This window comes from Phacochoerus africanus, chromosome 12 (genome assembly GCF_016906955.1).
Source record: "Phacochoerus africanus isolate WHEZ1 chromosome 12, ROS_Pafr_v1, whole genome shotgun sequence".
In the NCBI taxonomy this organism is placed as follows: domain Eukaryota; kingdom Metazoa; phylum Chordata; class Mammalia; order Artiodactyla; family Suidae; genus Phacochoerus; species Phacochoerus africanus.
In genome coordinates this window covers 28,825,845-28,846,689 of record NC_062555.1, presented here as the reverse complement: position 1 = coordinate 28,846,689, position 20,845 = coordinate 28,825,845, and the positions used below count along the sequence as shown (strand labels likewise).

Below are 20,845 nucleotides of genomic sequence, written 5' to 3'. Positions count from 1 at the left end.
CGGAGGACACACAGCGCGATGCACACTCCATGTGCACACAGCACAATGCACACCCCAGACACACACAGCGCAATGCACACCCTGGACACACACAGCACACCCCAGACACACGGCAAGCAGGTACAGAGGTCAGCTGTTATCAGCCACTAGCCCTCCTCCAGCCCAGAAAAGTCACACTGGAAGGCTCGATGAAGATGGGCATCCAAGTATTTTGTTTGCAAAATTTACAGTTATGGTGGTTACTGATATTTAAGTAGAGGTTTTTTTGAGTCATCAAAACTAACATTTCTTCTCGCTCCCTCTAAATTGGTCATCTTTCTATTTCATAATTAAAGTACAATGACGAAATATCATACTTTCGTGAGAATAAAAATAGAAAAATAATTTACTGAAGGAGGTTTACTATGTGGCAGTGAAGTCAGACATCCCCAGAAAGGTGTCCACCGTAATGAGGCGACATCATCACTCCTTCCCTCTCGCTGGCTGCCTGAGCACAAGCCCCGGGGACACTTCCTCGCAAAGATCTTCCGAGGAGCTTGTTCTTAAGAATCAGTGCAGACTACACGTCTGTATCGATGCTGTGTGCCAAGCTCAGAGTACCTTTACTCACAAAAATCACACACATGCACTGCTACATAAATTCCTTGATTGATTACTGACTTTTACATAATCTTTAGACAACCTCCTCATGGTGCTGCTGGCAGAAGCTTAAAAATCAACCAGGAGGGGAGTTCCCGTCGTGGCGCAGTGGTTAACGAATCCGACTAGGAACCATGAGGTTGCAGGTTCAATCCCTGGCCTTGCTCAGTGGGTTAACGATCCGGCGTTGCCGTGCGCTGTGGTGTAGGTGGCAGACGCGGCTCGGATCCCGCATTGCTGTGGCTCTGGCGTGGGCCGGTGGCTACGGCTCCGATTCAACCCCTAGCCTGGGAACCTCCATATGCCGAGGGAGCGGCCCAAGAAATAGCAACAACAACAACAACAACAACAACAACAATAACAACAACAAAAGACAAAAAAAAAATATCAACCAGGAGAAGAGAGGAAAAGAGGGAGGGGAAGGGTGACAAGGAGAAAGAACTGCCCGGGGCCTCTTCCAGCCCCTCACCCTGTTCCCTGGCTGCAAGAAACAGCACGGCTGCTCTTGGAAATCCTCTAAGCGGGCGGGAAGTAGCGCCCAAGGCCCCAGCTTCTCTGGGCCCACAATCTGACCTGGACCGAGCTGGGCACCCAGGGTCGGGGAACCAAGAACTGAACCGTGGGCTGTGTCCTGTCGCACTCTGCCAAGCAGCGCTACCCGTGTGTGTGTGTGTGTGTGTGTGTGCGTGTGCGTATGCGCACGCGCATGCACAGCTTCATAAGGCTGTAGTTGTAAATGCCTATGCTGAGGCCAGACAGAGATTTCTAACCAGCACGCCAAAACATCTTCCTGAAGATCATACTGTAGAAGATGGAGCAGGGAAACCAACTTTTAATCTTGAAGTCATGGGCCCAAAAAAAGTTCCTTCTCAGTTCATGAAAGTTAGAGTCTTTTACACTTGCCGCATGGAAACAGTTCCTGCTCCTTCTACAAAATGAGAGATCTGCCATTTAAAAGAGACATAATTTCTATCTGTCAGCATTATGGTATACCTCTAAGTTATTATTTTTGCTTCTGAGGGTATAAAATACGTCTGAAGTGGTCTAACCCCCAGATTTCATTCTGAAAGATCAACTCTTCAAGTGAAGCCAGAACTGAATACAGTTTAGGTCCAATACTGACAGGAACCCAAGACTAGTGTCACTTATTACACAAAAAGTGTCCTCTATAATTGAGGCCAAATGGTTCTTTCGAAAAGATGATTTTAAAATGTAATAATGTACACATGCAATTTACATTCAATTTTACTACCATTTAAAACTAATGCAAATCTATATCCATACCTTTTCTTATTACCTAGTTACCAATGGTCTATGAATACTGACAGACGAGCTTACACTTAAAATTATTTCTAAAGTTTCTAATCCAAACTCTGGACAGATTTTCTTTTTTTTTTCTTTTTTTTTCTTTTTTTTTTTTTGTCTTTTTTACGGTTGCACCCATGGCATATGGAGGTTTCCAGGCTAGGGGTCCAATCGGAGCTGTGGCCACTGGCCTACACCACAGCCACAGCAATGCAGGATCCGAGCCGAATCTGCGACCTGCACCACAGCTCATGGCAATGCTGGATCCTTAACACACTGATCGAGGCCAGGGATGGAACCTGAGTCCTCATGGAGACTAGTCAGATTTGTTACCACTGAGCCACAATGGGAACTCCTCTGGACAGATTTTTTTAATTCTTTATATTTTATGTTAAGATCCAATATCTTAAAATCCAATACTCTTCCCCTGTGACTAACAGAATTCTAGGGATGACTGTATGAGTAAGACACACACAAACCACTGCACAGCTACGCGTCTGGAGAGCAGCTGAAGAAGCGGGCGGACTTACTGGGACCAGTTTCCAAAACCATTGGGAAGCAGACTTCAGAGGAAGCAGCAGGAAGAAAGGGAAAAGCAAAAGGGAAGGGAAAATCCATCAGAATTATTTTTAATTAACAAGTGACAGTAAAGCTTCTGACAACGGAGTTCCAAGCTTACAGTTCTCATGACATTTTAAAAAATGTTAACACTTTAAATTTTAGCTTAAAATATATAGAGGTTCCTAATGACAAAGACCCCGGCCTCCACCCCCCATCACGACAGTCCTCTGCAGGACAGCCAGGACATACACACATTTTGGCAGTAAAGAATTTTATTTCCCAGTTGTTTTGGGGTTTCAGCTTTTCAGGGCCAGACTCGCGGCATATGGAGGTTCCCAGGCTAAGGGTCTAATCGGAGCTACAGCTGCCGGCCTACGCCACAGCCACAGCCACAGCAATGCCAGATCCGAGCCACATCTGCAACCCACACCACAGCTCATGGCGACGCTGGATCCTTTACCCACTGAGTGAGGCCTGGGATCGAACCCGCCACTTCATGGCTCCTCGTCGGATTCGTTTCCACTGAGCCATGACGGGAACTCCTATTCCCCAGTTCTGGAATCATGCATCATATTAAAAATAACTCTATGTCACAAGAGGGAGGAGAAAGATTCTAGGGCTGGCTGTGCTATCATTAAACTTGTAATCATTTGGAGACCAGGTCTGACAAGCAGTATTCTTCCAAAAGGAAAGGAATGAAGACTGTTGCTAAGTGCGTGCATAAAGTGAACAGCGAGGAGAAGTGAATCCCTTCCTTCAACTAGATAAAGAATTTCTGGAGTTCCCGTCGTGGCTCAGTGGTTAATGAACCTGACTAGGATCCATGAGATTGCGGGTTCGATCCCTGGCCTCGCTCAGTGGGCTAAGGACCTGGCGTTGCCGTGAGCTGTGGTGTAGGTTGCAGATGTGGCTCAGATCTAGTGTATCTGTGGCTGTGGCTGTGGCTGTGGCGTAGGCCAGTGGCTACAGCTCTGATTAGACTCCTAGCCTGGGAACCTCCATGTGCCGAGGAAGCGGCCCTAGAAATGGCAAAAAAAAAAAAAAGGAATTTCTTTCAATTAATGGGGAAAAAAATAGTCGGCAATTCTTACCAGTTAGTATCTTTAACTAGAGTTTCTAAAGCAAGGAGCTGCTAACATAAAGAGAATATAAATGTTACTCATTTTTCTATCTAGGGGTGTCCCAAAGAATATAATGCCCCATGTCTTTAAAGGAGATGACTATAATAAACCCCTAATTTCAGATAATGTGAATTAATAATTTGTGACTGTTTATCCCTGTATTTCCTAGCACAGCTTCCTGGCAGCCCTAAATAAAGCCTTGTTGAAGTGAACCAAACTGAATGGGATCTGAGCTAAAAATTCATATTCAACTTTTATGTGGAAAGTTTCTCCCACAGAAATTAATAGTAAAAATAAGATTATTTGGAAAAAGAATATAAATAAGGTACTTTTAAGAATCAGAAAACACCAGCTTCCCACAAAGAGATATTATTTCCAAACAATTTTTCCTATTGCGTCAGGAAAAATAAGTGTGATACTTTTGTTTCATATATTTTAATCTCTCATTTGACCAAACGTTTTTTGGCAGCTGCAGTTTAAATAGCCACAAAAAGTGCAAGAGCAGGAAGCCACTGAGAATGTGTCAGGGTTCCGAACAGATAATAGGAATTTCAAAAACAGGAGTTTTCTTGTTTTCAAGACTCGAAGAATCCATTACAAAGAAACTGATAACAACAAAGTATCTGGATTACTCGAGGTAGGAAATGGGCAAAGGAGTCTCCAGGGTTCCAGTGAGTCTGCATTGCTGGTGAAATACCCAATACTTGAGCTCCTTACTACTTGGGACTTGGGCCCTCCCCGCCTCTCCACTGGCTCGCATCGCCCTGGAAGGCGACCCGACAGGAGCAGGGAAAACACACGGCCTGGCGAGCTGAAGGCAACACCACTAGAAAGGGTGAACGCACCACAAATGCACACCCACAGCCTCCATGCAGCCCTGTTCCCGCCTCTGCACAGGTTCTGGCTGCAGGGTGACAACGTCTGAAGTGACCCACAGCTCCGCCCGCTTTGGTTTTCAGGGAAGAACTGGGCAAGCTGCAACCTCAAATGCTGTTTTAAGATGTAAGTAATGATGAGAGCTAAGAGTTTTCAGCAGTCCCTGGACGACAGGTGGAGGGAGAACTTCTCGCCAAGTCCTCATCGATGGCAGGGACCGACCTGGGCAGCTCAGATTCCCCGGAATGGCGCTGACTCAGAGCATTCCTCCTGTCCACTGTCACACATGTGGGCTCAACTTAAAATTGGGTTCATTTGAGGATGTGCCATTAATATTCCCCAAACAGTCCTGTCTTCCTCAGGGGATCAACAGTCACTGGGATCCAGGATAATCCCTGAACTTCGGGGAGCTCTTGGGCCCTGCTGGGAGGATGCTCGTTGGACGTGCCTTCCCTGGAGACCTCAAAAAGTTGGGATCCTTTAAGGGCCTAGTCACAGCTGTGACGCTGTCACCTCATGACGCCTTAGACGCAAGCCTCTCTTCCCTCTCTCTTCCCTGCTATGGGTCCAAAGCTGTGATGAGCTGCTGATGGGGCTGTAAAATGACACAAATCCCTCTGGAGGAGATTCTGGCACCAGCTACCAAACTACATATGCATCTTCCCTTCACCCTAGCAATCCAATTTCTAGGGAATTGACACCAAAAATCCAAGAATACAGAAGTATATAAATAACATTATTCCTGGGGAACTGTTTGTTATTTTTTAATTTTTAAAATTTTTATTTTTAGGGCCATACCCACAGCATATGGAAGATCCCAGGCGAGGGGTCGAATCGGAGCTGCAGCGGCCGGCCTACACCACAGCCACAGCAACTCAGGATCTGAGCCGTCTGTGACCTGCACCACAGCTCACGGCAACGCCAGATCCTTTACCCACTGAGAGAGGCCAGGGATCAAACCTGCATCTTCATGGACACTAGTCGGGTTGGTTACCGCTGAGCCGCGATGGGAACTCTAGCATTATTTTATTTTATTTTATTTTTTTGGCCTTTTTGCCTTTTCTAGGGCTGCTTCCGCGGCATATGGAGGTTCCCAGGCTAGGGGTCGAATTGGAACCGTAGCCACTGGCCTACTCCAGAGCCACAGCAACGCAGGATCTGAGCCGCGTCTGCGACCTACACCACAGCTCACAGCAACGCCAGATCCTTAACCCACTGAGCAAGGCCAGGGATCAAACCCACAACCTCATGGTTCCTAGTCGGATTTGTTAACCACTGCACCATGACAGGAACTCCTCTAGCATTATTTGCAATTGCAGGATACTAGACACTACATAAACGTCCATGGAAAAGTGGGTGAGAAAACTACGATACATACACACAAAGGAGTACAAAGCTGCTGTGAAAAAGAGGAAGATCCCTGGGGATATAATTAAGGGGTGGTTTCCTGGATATACTGTTAATGAAAAGAGCAAACTGCAAAAGAATCAACATATTCCATTTTGTGTTAGAAAGGAGAAAAAAGAACATATACATATGTGCTTACTGGGGTAAAAACAAACACAAGAAGGAGAAACCAAATGGTTACCTGCGAGGGTGGGTGGGGAGTCAGGGGAGGAAGAGGCAGAGACGGGGGAGGGAGACTTCCCCGAGTCCACCTTCTGTGCAGTTCAGATTCTGGAATTACGATGATGTTCTAATATTCAAAAAACTAGATTAAATCAACAAGGCTGGGGCAAAAAACGGGAAATGAGGCGTTTCCGTGGTGACTCAGCGGGTTAAGGACACAACACAGTGTCTGTGAGGACGCAGGTTCGCTCCCTGGCCTTGCTCAGTGGGTTAAGGATCCAGCGTTGCCGTGAACTGTGGTGCAGGTCACAGACAGCTCGGATCCTGAGCTGCTGTGGCTGTGGTGTAGGCCAGCAGCTGCAGCTCCGATTCAACCCCTAGCCTGGGAACCTCCATATGCTGCAGGTGTAGCCGTAAAAAGAAAAACAAACATGAAAAGAAAACAGAAACCAATAACCCAAATGTATTTGAAAAGAATAACGTAACTACAGTGAAGAGGTGGGCAAGTAACTTTGGTGGTCGGTATTTTGACCATATGCAATCAACCTAAGGAAAAAGGAATGACAGCCTATTTACAGGAGATGATGGATTATAACCAAACTTACTGTGGCAATTGTTTCTCAGCATCTGTAAGTCCAATAATCACGATGTTGTGTGTCAGTTACCTCTCAACATCCTTAACCCACTGAGTGAGACCAGGGATCGAACCCACATGCTCATGGATACTAGTTGGATTCTTAATCTGCTGAGCCACAATGGGAACTTCAAACTCGTTTTTTGGCTGTACCCATCCATGGCACATGGAAGTTCCCAGAGCAGGGATGGAATCTGAGCCATAGCTGTGACCTACACCACGGCTGTGACAGCACCAGACTCTTAACCCACTGTGCCAGGCTGGGGATTGAACCTGTGCCTCAGCAACGACCTGAGCTGCTGCAGAGACAATGCAGGATCCTTAAGCCGCTGCGCCACAGCAGAAACTCCTGCACAAACTCAGAGAATGAATGTTGCATCGCAGGTCACTGGCTTTAAGGCTTAGAGGTTGTTAAGGCAGGGCTGCCAGATTTTGCAAATAAAAATATAAAATGCTCAAGCAACTTACACCAAAAAGGTACTTGTTTATCTGCTGTTGGAATTTATCTACACATCACACTCTGGAATCAAAAGGAGGATCGGAAGCAAAAAGAGCAACTGGAACGAAAGTAACTCTTTAAATGAAACATTCCCCTAGGACCTGGCGGTATTTAAAATGCCTTCCTCTCAGAGCCCCCAACCAGCTCAACAATCAGAAATATATCATCAGAGGGTCTTGACAGACCCTACAGAAATGCCCTTGGAATTTTAATTCCGGCATTAATTTTAATACCCTTGGAATTTAAATTCACTGACAATGTAGCCCCTCCACACAGCCTGTATTTCACCCAGAAGATGGATGTAATAGTGAAAGCTGAGTGGAGGAACCCTGGACAAGGACAAGAGGTGGAACACCCTGGGCTCCGCACACAGGTGGGTGGGTGACAGCCACACCACTGCCGGGCATCCGGGCTGCAGCTGGCACGAGCTGAAGTGGGTGGAGGCATGGTGATCTCTTTCCCACTTTCTTCCCTGAAAGGAGAAAAGGATGAAGACCTCCACTGTTATAAGAAGGAAAATCAAGAATAAAATGATTGGAGTTCCCGTCATGGCGCAGTGGAAATGAATCTGACTAGCATCCATGAGGATGCAGGTTTGATCCCTGGCCTTGTTCAGTGGGTTAAGGATCCAGTGTTCCCGTGAGCTGTGGTGTAGGTTTCAGACACAGCTAGATCCCACATTGCTGTGAGCTGTGGTGTAGGACAGCAGCTACAGGTCCAATTTGACCCCTAGCCTGGGAACCTCCATATGTCAGGGGTGTGGCCCTAAAAAGCCAAAAAAAAAAAAGCATATTTCCAGCCAAACCAAACAGTTCAAATGCCAAAAATCCCACCATGAGCTAAGAGTGTGATTTCATAGCATAGCCCAGGCCGGGGCAGCGTGTCTATTCGTGAGGAACTTCGCAGTAAGACTGTGTGAAATTAACACCGATTTTCACAAAGAGTTTAACAGTGAGAAAAAGGACAGAATTCACTTGCAAATGAAGGCAAAAAGGCTATGTGCTGGAAGTAAAAATGTAGACTAACCCTGAGATGTCAGAGGGTCACAGCCCCTTACCCATTCGCCCGTCACCTGACAAGCCCTGGCGAGGTTAGCACGCAGCCCCACGGACCGGGTGCCACAGGGAAGTCAGGGCTGGCACCCAACTGTGTCCGGATGCCACAGGGTTTGCTTCCCTGAGGTCCTGAGTTTCTAACACAAATGGCGTTTTTTCCCACAGGGATGTGTATTGGATTCTACTCAGCACATAAAAGCACCATTTAGTTCACAGTGTGAACGCAGTACTACAGAACTGTATCATAATATATAATAAACACGCCTTCTACGGAGATCCTATAACTTAGGATGATGCTTAACCTTATCCCCGATTAGAGACGGGGGTGGGAGTTAGGGGGCAAGGATTAAATCCATCTTCAAGGCAAAGTGTTCAGCTCCTGTGGGAAGGGAAAGGAACGGGAGGGAAACCCCAGGAAGGGGCTGGGGGACACAGCGGGGACAGAGCTGGGGGAGGCCGACAGGGAAGGAGGGCCCACGCATGGGTGGCATGTTTGGGAGCTGGGCAGTGAGCTAACTGGGGGAAGCCTTGGTGATCCCCAAACCGCAGGTGGTCATCTGTAGAACCTCCCTGGCGAGGTCAGGGTTACACAAACCAACTCTCTCCCTCAGCTTTTCTCTGCTCCTTACAGACTATCAACGACCAGCACATTCGCCCAGAATGAACAGAAGTGCTGGATAATCATAGAGGTGCTTACACCATGGAGAAAGGACAGGCCCTTCGAGAAGTGGTGCTGGGAAAGCTGGACGGCTACATGGATGGAAAAGAATGGAATGAGAACACTCCCTAACGTCGGACACCAAAATAAACTCAAGATGGATTAAAGACCTAAACATAAGACTGGTACGATAAAACTCTTTGAGGACAACAAAGGCCAAACACGCTGACATAAACCACAGGGATATCTTCTCAGATTCACCTCCTAGAGTAATGATGATAAAAAAATACACAAATGGGACCCAATTAAACTTACAAGTTTTTGCACAGCAAAAGAAACCCTAAGCAAAATGAAAAGACAACCCACAGGAGTTCCCGTCGTGGCGCAGTGATTAACGAATCCGATAGGAACCATGAGGTTGCAGGTTCGGTCCCTGCCCTTGCTCAGTGGGTTAAGGATCCGGCGTTGCTGTGAGCTGTGGTGTAGGGTGCAGACGCGGCTCGGATCCTGCGTTGCTGTGGCTCTGGCGTAGGCCAGTGGCTACAGCTCCGATTTGACCCCTAGCCTGGGAAACTCCATATGCCGCGGGAGCGGCCCAAAGAAATAGAAAAAAGACAAAAAAAAAAAAAAGAAAAGACAACCCACAGAATGGGAGAATGTATTTGCAAATGAAGCGCCTGATAAGGGATTGATCTCCAAAATATATAAACACCTCCTGCAGCTCAATACCAAAAAAACAAACAGCCCCACCAAAAAAATGGGGAGAAGATCTAAGCAGACAATTCTCCAAAGAAGACACACAGATGGCCAAAAAACACATGAAAAGATGTTCAACATCACCAATTATACAGAAATGCAAATCAAAACTACTATGAGGTACCACCTCACACCAGCCAGAATGGCCACCATCAAAAAGTCTACAAACAATAAATGCTGGAGAGGGTGTGGAGAAAAGGGAACCCTCTTACATGGTGGGTGGGAACGTAAATTGGTGCAACCACTGTGGAAAAGAGTACAGAGAGTGCTCAAAAAACTCAAAATAGAATTATCGTTTGATCCAGCAATCCCACTCCTGGGTATCTACCCAGAGAAAACCATGACCCACAAAGACACATGTACTCCAGTGTTCATTGCAGCACTATTCACAACAGCCAAGACACGGAAGCAACCTAAATGTCTATTGAGAGAGGAGTGGATCAAGAAGATGTGGTGCATATACACAATGGAATATTACTCAGCCAGAAAAAGGAATGAACTAATGGTATTTGCAGCAACATGGACAGACCTAGAAATCATCATGCTAAGGGGGGTTAGACAGTGAGACAAACATCATATGCTATGACTTAAATGTAGAATCTAAAAAAAGGATACAGTGAACTTATTTGCGGAACAGAAACTGACTCACAGACTTTGAAGAACTTATGGCTACCCAAGGAGACAGGCTGTCGTGGGAGGGATGGGCTTGGGGTCTGGGATGGAAATGTTCTAAAATTAAGTTGTGATGATGGCTGTCCAAGTATAAAGACAATAAAATTCACTGAATTAAACAAGTAAAGGTACCTAAAATAATCCAAATGAAAAATAAAATCTCTGAATAATATAAATTATACCTCAACTCAAAGGCTACACCACACGTTTAAAGGACTCTTGTTAGAATACATTTTGAAAGATGTTAAGAAGCACTGTATTATGGGAAATAGACTTTAGGGCTTAGTATATAACAAACACACACGTTTTCAAAGAAGAAACCTCTTAAAGCTGATTCAAAGAATTTTTAAAGAATAAAACCACATTAACATTTCTGGTCCTTCACAGAATGGCCAGTGCACAACTTAACTCCTGGAATTTAAGTTTAAAGGCTGGTCTTATTATACAAGTCATGAGAAGGCTGATACCGGGAGGACTGCTTCCGGTTCCATGTATTTTACTGACGGCAAAACCATTACGTTTGCCAAAAGGACCTCGGAAACTGAGCTCTAGTGACCGACAATCTTTCCTCAACACCAGCATCTGATAAACCTTCACTGTGCACGTCTACCTCCTTAGCATTTATTTTATTTATTTTTTGTAGTGATTTTTATTTTTTTCTATTATAGCTGGTTTACAGTGGTCTGTCAATTTCTGCTGTACAGCCAAGTGAGCCAGTCACACAGACAGGCAGACATTCTTCTTCTCACATTATCATGCTCCATCCCAAGTGACTACAGTTCCCAGCACGACCCAGCAGGGTCTCCTTGCTTATCCTCTCCAAAGGCGATAGTTGGCATCTATTAACCCCAGACTCCTGGTCCACCCCACTCCCTCCCCCTTCCCCTCGCCCTTGGCAACCACAAGTCAGTTCTCCAAATCCACGAGTTTTGTTTCTGTGGGAAGGTTGGTTGCGCCATATATTAGATTCCAGATAGAAGTGATATCATACGGTATGTGCCTTTGTCTTTCTGACTTACTTCACTCGGGATGAGAGTCTCTAGCTCCATCCAGGTTACGGGGCATCTGTGACGAGGCTTTGCCAGGGGACCGCTAAGAGCAGCACATCCTTTGATGAACGCGACTACTTAACACCACCCCAAACGCACACCTACGTGAACACAGAGGCTCGTAAGGGCCCCCTTTCCCCCTGCAGGAACACGTACCTTTTGACCTCCTGGAGCTTCCACTGTGTGGTGTTCTTTCAATTTCTGTTCTTGTTCCATTATGTCTTTCAAATGCTCATTTACCTTAAAAACACAGAAACAGTCACTTGACTTTTTAGTCAAATATGACAAGAAAATAACACGTACCTGAACATGCCTGGGTTTAGAGCGCTGATACCAATTATCAATACCAGTCAAATGATCAACGTTTCCCTTTCCCAACCCGAAAAAAGTGTATTACAGGTGTTTTGTTTGAAATTCTCAAATGAACTCGTAACTTTATCAAACATCTGATGAACACCTACCACGTGTCAGGAACGAGCTGGAGGGCTAGAAGAAAAAGGCACTCGGACACTTCAGTTTTAACACTTAGGAAACAATAAAACTTTTCTCAGCAAAAACTTGAAAATCTCGGCATTCTCAGGATGGCTCGGTGAAACAAATCTGACTAATGTCCATGAGGACACAGGATTCCTGGCTTCGCTCAGTGGGTTAAGGGATCCAGCGTTGCTGTGGCTGTGGTGCAGGCTGGCAGCTGTAGCTTGGATTCAACCCCTAGCCTAGGAACCTCCACATGCCTCGGATGTGGCCCTAAAAAGACAAAAAACAAAACAAAACAAACAAAAACTTACAATCTCTTTTAGGACTAGCAAGCAAAAATTTCCCTTAAAATTAATGGTTTTTGTCATCAATAGGAAATACTCTGAATCAAATTCTCAAGCTATGATTTCACAGGTATATCCCTGGGTCGTGAGTAGGTTTTCATGCTGATAAGGCCACAGTTAAAATACATGAAAAACTTCTGCATGTGGGAAGTTCTTGGGGAGAAGGTCTAATGTATCTCCTATCAGCTTGTTCAAATGGCCCGAATCGGCCCAAGAAGACCAAGAAATAGTCTCTCTGGTGCATAAAATATATATATATATATATATTTTTTTGTCTTTTTGCCATTTCTTGGGCGGCTCCCGCAGCATATGGAGGTTCCCAGGCTAGGGGTCGAATCGGAGCTGTACCTGCCAGCCTACGCCACAGCCACAGCAATGCGGGATCCGAGCCGAGACTGCGACCTACACCACAGCTCATGGCAACACCAGATCATTAACCCACTGAGAAAGGGCAGGGATCGAACCCGCAACCTCTTGGTTCCTAGTCAGATTCCTTAACCACTGTGCCACGACAGGAACTCCAAAATATTTCTTGAGAGTAGTTTAAACAATTTTGGATTCTGACTCAGTAATTTCAAGGTCATTCCAATAATAATAAACAAATGTTAAAATTAATTAACGGTGGCATTCTGGAAAATATGAATACCATTATCAGCCGCTGTAACTCCACAGCAAATCAATACTTCTCTACACACTTCTCTTGCTTAAAATTCACTCCAGTGACTAAAAAAACACTGAGGAGTTTTAATTTATGATCAATTTAATAAATCATTACAAAGAGTCTTCTTTATCCCTGGTATTATCTGAGGTGTTATAAGGGATTTAACCAACACACAGATTTGTTTAGTTTTCTTTTCTTAAATAATGATTTGTATTTTTTCCATTATAGCTGATTTAGAGTGTTCTGTCGATTTTCTACTGTACCGCGTGGTGACCCAGTCACACATACATGTATGCATTCCTTTTGCTCACATGATCATGCCCCATCACAAGTGACTAGACATAGTTCCCAGTGTGTTTAAGTTTGTGAGGCTGCAGCACTAAGATCTTGGAGCATCGACCGTTAAGAGGCAGCAGAATTAGAAAAGGTCCAGGGTCTGACTCAAAATCCCGACTTACAAGCTATGATTTCAATAATTTCTTGGTATTTCTGAGCCTCAGCTGCTAATTTGAAAAAAACCTACTTCCTAGAGTGGTTTCAGGGATTATGGCTCTCAGATGGTCCTGAGTGACCCCCTCGAGTGTGGGCAGGACCTCTGGTGGCTTCTAAGCAATGGAAGGCAGCTGAGGTGACGGGCTGTCACCTCTGCCCAGGGTGGACTGCATGTCCTCCTTGCTCGGAGACTCCCTCCTGCTGGCTCTGAGGAAGCGGCAGCCGTGCTCCGAGCTGCCTGGCACAGAGCCCGCAGAGCAAGGCACTGGGGGCAGCCTCAGCCAACAGTCAGGGAGACACCTAGGCCCCGGTCCAACAGGCACGTGGGCTTGGAGGGGGCCCCTTGCGCCCTCAAACTGGCCATCAGCTTGACTGCAACCTTGCAAGGGACTCTGAGATAGAGGACGCGGCAAAGTGACGTCACAGAAACTGACCACACTTGAGGATAAAACAGGTGAGTAACTGAGATGGAAGCTTTAAGCAGTTAGGCTTATGGTGATCGTTACACCAAACAACTAATAAGAGAATAAGAGAGACCATGTATAAGATGCACTGAGAAAGGCTAACACTCCATAAATAGAAACTCCTGCCATCGCTCAGCAACAGTACACCCCCAACGTAATACCAGAGAGCTACGTGTCCGTAAGGGCTTCGACAAATCCTAATCCCACTACTTGAAGCTGATGGAATAGCATAAATCAGCTGAAACACCGAACTCATGAATATAAGAACATTTTACACGTTGATAATTTATTAACTCCCATCATAGGGAGACTACAAGACAAGTACGAGACATACAGAAATAATGAACTTAGTGATTCTTAAACCAGCGCCCAAATGCTGGCCTGGGAGTTCCACCACTAAAGCTGAACGAATCATGACATCCTTTGCACAACTCCAGGATTACATCGAAGGGGAGCAGACTCAGAAGCAGTTTACCACCGAACATGAGCTCAGGACCCGTGAACCCGAGATTTCTAGAACAGCTGGCGCTAGCACATGCATTCAAAATAACTGTGCTAGGAGTTCCCGGTGTGGCACAGTGGGTTCAAGGATCCGGTGTTGCCACAGCTGAGGCACAGGACTCAATCCCTGGCCTGGGAACTTCCGTTTGCTGCAGGTGTGGCCATAAAGAAAAAAGCGATAAAATAGCATATTCATTTTTGAAGAGCCAATAATCTTAAAATGTACATTGCTTTTATTTAAATTTTTTCATGGAAAAATACGAAACAGTCATGTGCATCCTTGCCTTAGTATAAGTCTAGAGTTAGTATCTTTTCCGGGAGTTTCTGTTGTGACTCAGTGGTTAACGAATCCAACTACGAACCATGAGGTTGCGGGTTCGATCCCTGGCCTTGCCCAGTGGGTTAAGGATCCGGCGTTGCCATGAGCTGTGGCGTAGGTGGCAGACGAGGCTCGGACCCCGCGTTGCTGTGGCTGTGGTGTAGGCCAGTAGCTACAACTCCAATTGGACCCCTAGCCTGGGAACTTCCATATGCCGCGGGAGCAGTCCTAGAAAAGACAAAAAAAATAGAAATAAAAATAGAGTAAGTATCTTTCCCTTTCTCTTGAATAATACAAAAACCTTAGACAGGCTTAAAGCCTCAGATCCCCTCCTCTCATCCTTCATGTTACTTTACCTGGAAAAACAGTTCTTCCTTTTCAAGGGCCTCAGAATTAGACCTGAGGAGGCGTTTGTAACCCGGAATCGCCCGTGTGCACATCAGTTTCTCGTTTATCACTCCTTCCTACATCCCGCTTTCTCTTCCAGCTTCAACTTCTTTCTTCCTAAAGTACAACCTATCAGGAGTTCTTTCTGCAAAGGTCTGAATGATACACTACCTTTCTTTGATCAAATCATGCCGATACCTTGAATCTGGAGTGGAAAACACAGGCCTCTAGGGTTCAGCGTGATTTTCCTTTAGCGTTTTGGGGGGTTCTGGTGCGCTGTCTTCTGGCTCAGTTCTCACTGCTGGGATGTCTACTGAGAGAGACAGGGGTCTTCCTTTGAGAGACACGGTCCGTTGCTGTTGTGGCGGTTTTTAGCCGAGCCCACGGCTGGCACGCTGGAGTTCCCTGGGCCAGGGATGGAACCTGCACCGCAGCAGGGACAACAACGCCGGATCCTTCACCCCCTGGGCCACAAGAGGACTCCGAGAGACTGGCTTGTAGGCTGGACTCCTGCCGCTTCATTACCACATTATCTAAGTGCGGATTTATTTTAACTTATCCTGGTTGAAACCGTGCTTCCTGAATTTGAAAATTTCTATCCTTCACCTCCGTAAAGGATCTTCATCCATCATCCTCTTCAATCACAGTCTCTCCCCCCCACCCCGAGCCCCCGTTAAGCTCTCTCGGGAATTCCAGTCCGTCGGCCTCATTTCATGGGTCCCACCTCATTTCTCTGGCTTCACTCTGGGTCGTTTCTTCTCGTTAACCGACGCCCCTCTTCAAGCTCTGTCGAATCTCCTATTTAAACGTTCTCTTTCAATGACTAAACATTTTCATTTCTAAAGTTATGTTTTATTCTTTTTTCCAACACACCTTCCATGCCACCTTATTCTTTCCTATGGCTCTTCTTCCATGTTTTATATTCAGTCACTCCTGCATTTAGTTTTGTCCTTCAATTTTTTTTTTTTTTTTGGTCTTTTTAGGGCCACACTCACGGCATATGAAGGTTCCCAGGCTAGGGGTTGAATCGGAGCTGTAGCCGCTGGCCTATGCCGCAGCCACAGCAACTCGGGATTCAAGCTGCGTCTGCGACCTACACCACAGGTAACAGCCACACCGGATCCTTAACCCACTGAGCAAGGGCAGGGATCGAACCCGCAACCTCATGGTTCCTAGTCGGATTCGTTAACCACTGTGCCACTACGGGAACTCCTAGTTTTGTCCTTCAGACTGTCCTACTCTCTGCAGCTCTTTCGTTCCCTCGTTTGCTGTGTCTACTGATATGCACGTGGACATAGTGCACCTTCCCCGTCCCCCAATCACTGCCTGTCACTGGTTTGCACCTGCAGAGCAGCACCCTCTCCCCACCGCTGGGGCACTCTGGGTCTGGGTGTAGACGTGAACCTCGGAGTTCCCGCTGTGGCTCAGTGGAAACGAATCTGACTAGTAAGTATCCATGAGGATGCAGGTTCGATCCCTGGCCTCGCTCAGTGGGTTAAAGATTCAGCGTTGCCGTGAGCTGTGGTGTAGGTCACAGACACCGCTCAGATCCTGTGTTGCTGTGGCTGTGGTGGAGGCCGGCAACTGCAGTTCTGATTCAACTCCTACTCTGGGAACCTCCACATGCGGCAGGTGCGGCCCTAAAAGACAAAAAGAAAAAAATAGACATGAACCTCCAACTGCTGGTCAGCCGGGACAATGCCAGCGCCCAGCACTAGTCTTTCTGGCAATCTGGTGCCCCATTCCCTGGTCCTTGCTGTCAGAACCACTGCTGGGTGCCCACCCCCTCTCCAGACCTAGAGGGAGATGCACAGCGGCCTAGGACAACCTGACAAAGGAACCCCTAGGTTCTGCCCTGGCAAAATGTGTCTCAAGTTATGACATCCTGGGTCTTGAAATATTGTGACTAACTTACCAATTATGGGGGGGGGGGGGTAAGGGGGTGAGCGTGACGGGATCCACCCCTGGGAAAGTTTATACATTTTTGTGGGTTTTGTTTTTATCCTTTTAAAGTCTTTCTTTCAAGTTAAAAAAGAAACACTTTCTAATTCATTATCAGACAGCTGTTAATCATCTGTTGATTTGGAAATATTTTCATGATTAAAAAAAAAGTTCTTATCTGAGTCTGTCCCAAAAGCCAACGGGTCATACATTCATAATATTCTGAACCACGAGGCATCACTTGTCTGCCCACACGCTCAGCAACCGTCTACTGGATGTGAGACACTCCATGAAGAGGCTGCGGGTACAAATACAGAACAGTCCCTGTCCTCGTGGAGCAAGGGGCATGGAACAAACAGGGGAAAAGGGGGGAAGACCCTTCCCCCAAAAGCAATTTGCAGCAATTCACTGATCAGTGAAGAGGTGAGTAGAAGATGGGGGCAGTGGGACCTACTTTAGCAGGGATGTGGCATCAGAGAAGCCCCGGAAGCGACCCAGAGAAGAGGGCACTGCAGCAGAGGGTGAAACACAGGCCTGTGGTGGGAACATTCAGCGTCTGAGGAAGTGAAAGAACAAGGCCAGCCGGGTGAACCCAGAGAGGGTCACAGACGGAACGGAGCCCGAGCGGGGGCACGTACCGTAAGGCGATGGCTGCAGGGTTCGGGTGTGGCCCGCGTGATTCAGCCATTGAGCATCACCTTGTTCTCTGCGAGCTTGCTTTTTTTGCTTCTGTTTTAAGTTTAAATTCATTTATAGCCAATGCTGCTGCTATTTTAGCCATGTTACTCCCATTTTTCCATGGTAGCCTTTTTTTTTTTTTTTAATACTTGAAGATGCATTATTCAGAAGAAAAGCCAACTGGGTCAGGATGAGCCAAAATAAGAGCCAGAAGGAGCAATATCTACTCCATTGAAGAAGGGCCATGTGACAGCGAGAGAAGAGACAGAAGGCACCAGAACAGGCCACACCCTGAGGTTCAGGCTGGATCATATGGTCTCAACAGCAGGGTGGACACGGCCGCATAAAGAGGCTGGATGATGCTGAAGAAGTGGTCGCCACGTCTCTCTGCAGACTTCCAGAGGTCTAAAGTGCCAAGGCTAATACTGGAACTTAAACAACCTCCTTGATTTCTTAAACATCATCTCTCTGCCAAACACGGCTCCAGTCTAGACACCCAAATTGAAAAAAGCAGGGAGGGCACAGTACCAGCCTCGTGGCGATTATTCTGGTTTCTTCAATGCTTAATAAGCACAGTAATGACAGACTCTGAACAGTGCTGTAAAGGAGACAGAGCATCAGAGGAGAAAGTAAGCCTTGCCAAGCACATGCTTCAGACAGGCTGCGAGGAGAGGGTGCGCCCAGCCTGAGCGCTGACGGAGCAGAGGCACCAGGGTGCAAACATCACATCCAAAGGCCCAGAGGTGGTCCCCGGCTGGCAGGGAGAGGAACAGAGGCCCTGCCTGGGACGGGACACAGCCAGGGGCTGGGCTGGATGACACTTTGTCAACCGTGGTAAACTTTACATTTTAAGTAAAATGTGAACCAACCAACACCCTGGGGTGGTGGGGGGGGAATCCTTGTTCTAGTCCCAGTGGGGCAGCTGAGCATCCCAGGACAGCGAGGGGGACTCTGGATGAGACAAGGGACTGCAGGAGGCTCTGCAGAGCTACCCAGAGCAGGACCAGGAAGGAAGGATTCAGGGAGGGGAATCTGCAATGGGGCACCAAGGCCACGCTGTTTCTGACGATGAAAGGTCCCAGGATGCACCCAGGATTCTTTACAGCTGAGGGGGGGAGGAGAGGCCCCCTGAAGATGCAGAAAGAGGGAGGGACTGGGGAGGAGTGCCGGACGGGCCTCCCACACGGAGGCTGACCCTGCGGACTTGCCCACAAGGACAGCCCATGTAGGAGCTCCCACAGGCAGCCTCCTGCTGCCAGCGCGTGGGAGCATCGGGCAGACGCCCAAAGCTGTAACTTCTCTTAAATCTGTTCAGGTCTGGCTCACAGATGAGGTTTAACTTCCTCTCGGCTTATCACCGCAAATGCAAGGGAATGACAAAGAACTAACTACTTGGAATTGGCAAAGGGAGTGACAAATTAACAATTGAAGCATCTTCAGAGCACAAATAACCAATCCCAGTTCCATAAACATGTCCAAGAAGAGAAATCTACAATCAATACAATCTTAGGCGAGTCAGTCAAGCAAACCTAAAAATCATCTAATTGGAAACAGGAGACACTTTTTCATTCCTGGATGCAAAAAAACACTGACTGAGCACCGCAGTGAACGGTTCTCTACCCACAGGGTTCTGAAGGCTGTAATAATCTGGTAGGATCTAGATTAATCATTAGATGTAACTACAGATACTGTGGAATACATAAAATCTATTTTCATCATTTTAAGTATTTTTTTTCCTCAAGGTCTAAAGGGAATGGGAAATTGAAGTAAGATTGCACAACTTTAGCTTTCATTTCGATTTAAAACAAAAAGAGTGATGGGATCTTAGTGCGTTCAGGCCATTGCAACAGAAGCACCAACGGCACTTACGTCCTACGGTGGGGGGCGGGGAGCCGCAGACCAAGGCGCCAGCAGAGCGGTGTGCCTGGCCTTCTCCTGCTGTGTCCTCCCGCTGTGGCTTCTGTGGTCTCTTTCACAAGGGCACTGATCCCCCACACGAGGGGTAGGCTCTCATCCCGATTCACCCTCCCAGAGGCCTCAGCTCCCAACACCATCACCTAACACACGATCTCAGCGTGTGAACTCGGGGACGCGCATGCTCAGGGCAGAGCAGAGAGCAGGGAGGGGTTCGCGCCTTCCCCCCCCCCGGGGGGGGGGAGTCTGGTCTATCCCACCTTATTGATCCAGTACATGACGGCGTCCTCAATGTCGTACGGCAGGTCCGTGGCTTGGAAGAAAGCTGAGTACTGCTGGGCACAGGCGATCACTCTCTCCACGCTGACCATCTCCACGGCGTAAGCCATCATGAGGGCGTCCATCATGGCCACGTGAGCGCTCTGACGCACAGACAAGGACAGACGGTGAAAATCACTCTTAGGAGAACGTCAAAGCTTTTGCACAGCAGAGGAAACCACCAACGAAATGAAACGACAGCCTACAGACTGGGAGAAAATATCTGCAAATGATGTGACTGACAAGGGATTAATTTCCACAATGTACAAACGGCCCATACAGCTTAATAAACACACGCGCGTGCGCGCATACACACACCATCAAAAAATGGGCTGAAGGCTGAAACAGACATTTCTCCGAGGACGACATACAGACGGCCCAGAGGTACATGAAAAGATGTTCAACATCGCTATTAGTACAGAAATGCAAATCCAAACTACTATGAGGTAGTACCACCTCACATCCATCAGAACGGCCATCATCAGAAGGTCTACAGACGGTAAACGCTGGAAGGGGTGTAGAGAAAAGGGAACCCTCCTCCACTGCTGGTGGGCATGTCAACAGGGGCAGCCACTGTGGAGAACAGTGCGGAGGAGGCTCCTTAAAAAACTGAAAATAGAGTCGCCGTGTGATCCTGCCATCCCTCTCCTGGGCATCTATCCCGACAAAACTAAAACCTGAAAACACACGAGCACCCCTGTGTTCACAGCCGCACTGTTCACAACAGCCAGGACATGGATGGACCTGGACAGTATCACACTGAGTGACAACAAAGACAAAACACCCAAACGTCGCCTCTACGGACTCGCGGAAAAATGACACAAATGAACTTACTTACAAAACAGAAACAGGCCCGCAGACACAGAAGACAAACTTACAGTGACCAAAGGGGAAAGGAGAGGGGTGAGGGAGATACATCAGGAGTTTGGGGTTAGCGTGCACACACTATTACATA

General features: G+C 47.1%; 1 protein-coding gene across 3 annotated transcripts in view; it reads right to left on the bottom strand.

The window, feature by feature from the left end:
- Positions 1–20,845, bottom strand: part of CAMSAP2 (calmodulin regulated spectrin associated protein family member 2) — an 86,807-nt gene that overhangs the window by 28,082 nt on the left and 37,880 nt on the right. For 2 of the 3 annotated variants that reach the window (XM_047754528.1, XM_047754529.1), the window contains exons 3-4: positions 19,833–19,994; positions 11,551–11,634 (exon numbers count right to left, since the gene is read on the bottom strand). In XM_047754528.1, coding sequence (XP_047610484.1) covers positions 11,551–11,634; positions 19,833–19,994 — 246 coding nt within the window. Of the gene's footprint in view, positions 1–2,474; positions 2,508–11,550; positions 11,635–19,832; positions 19,995–20,845 lie in introns of all 3 variants that reach the window. The other variant, XM_047754530.1, reaches the window with a different exon arrangement.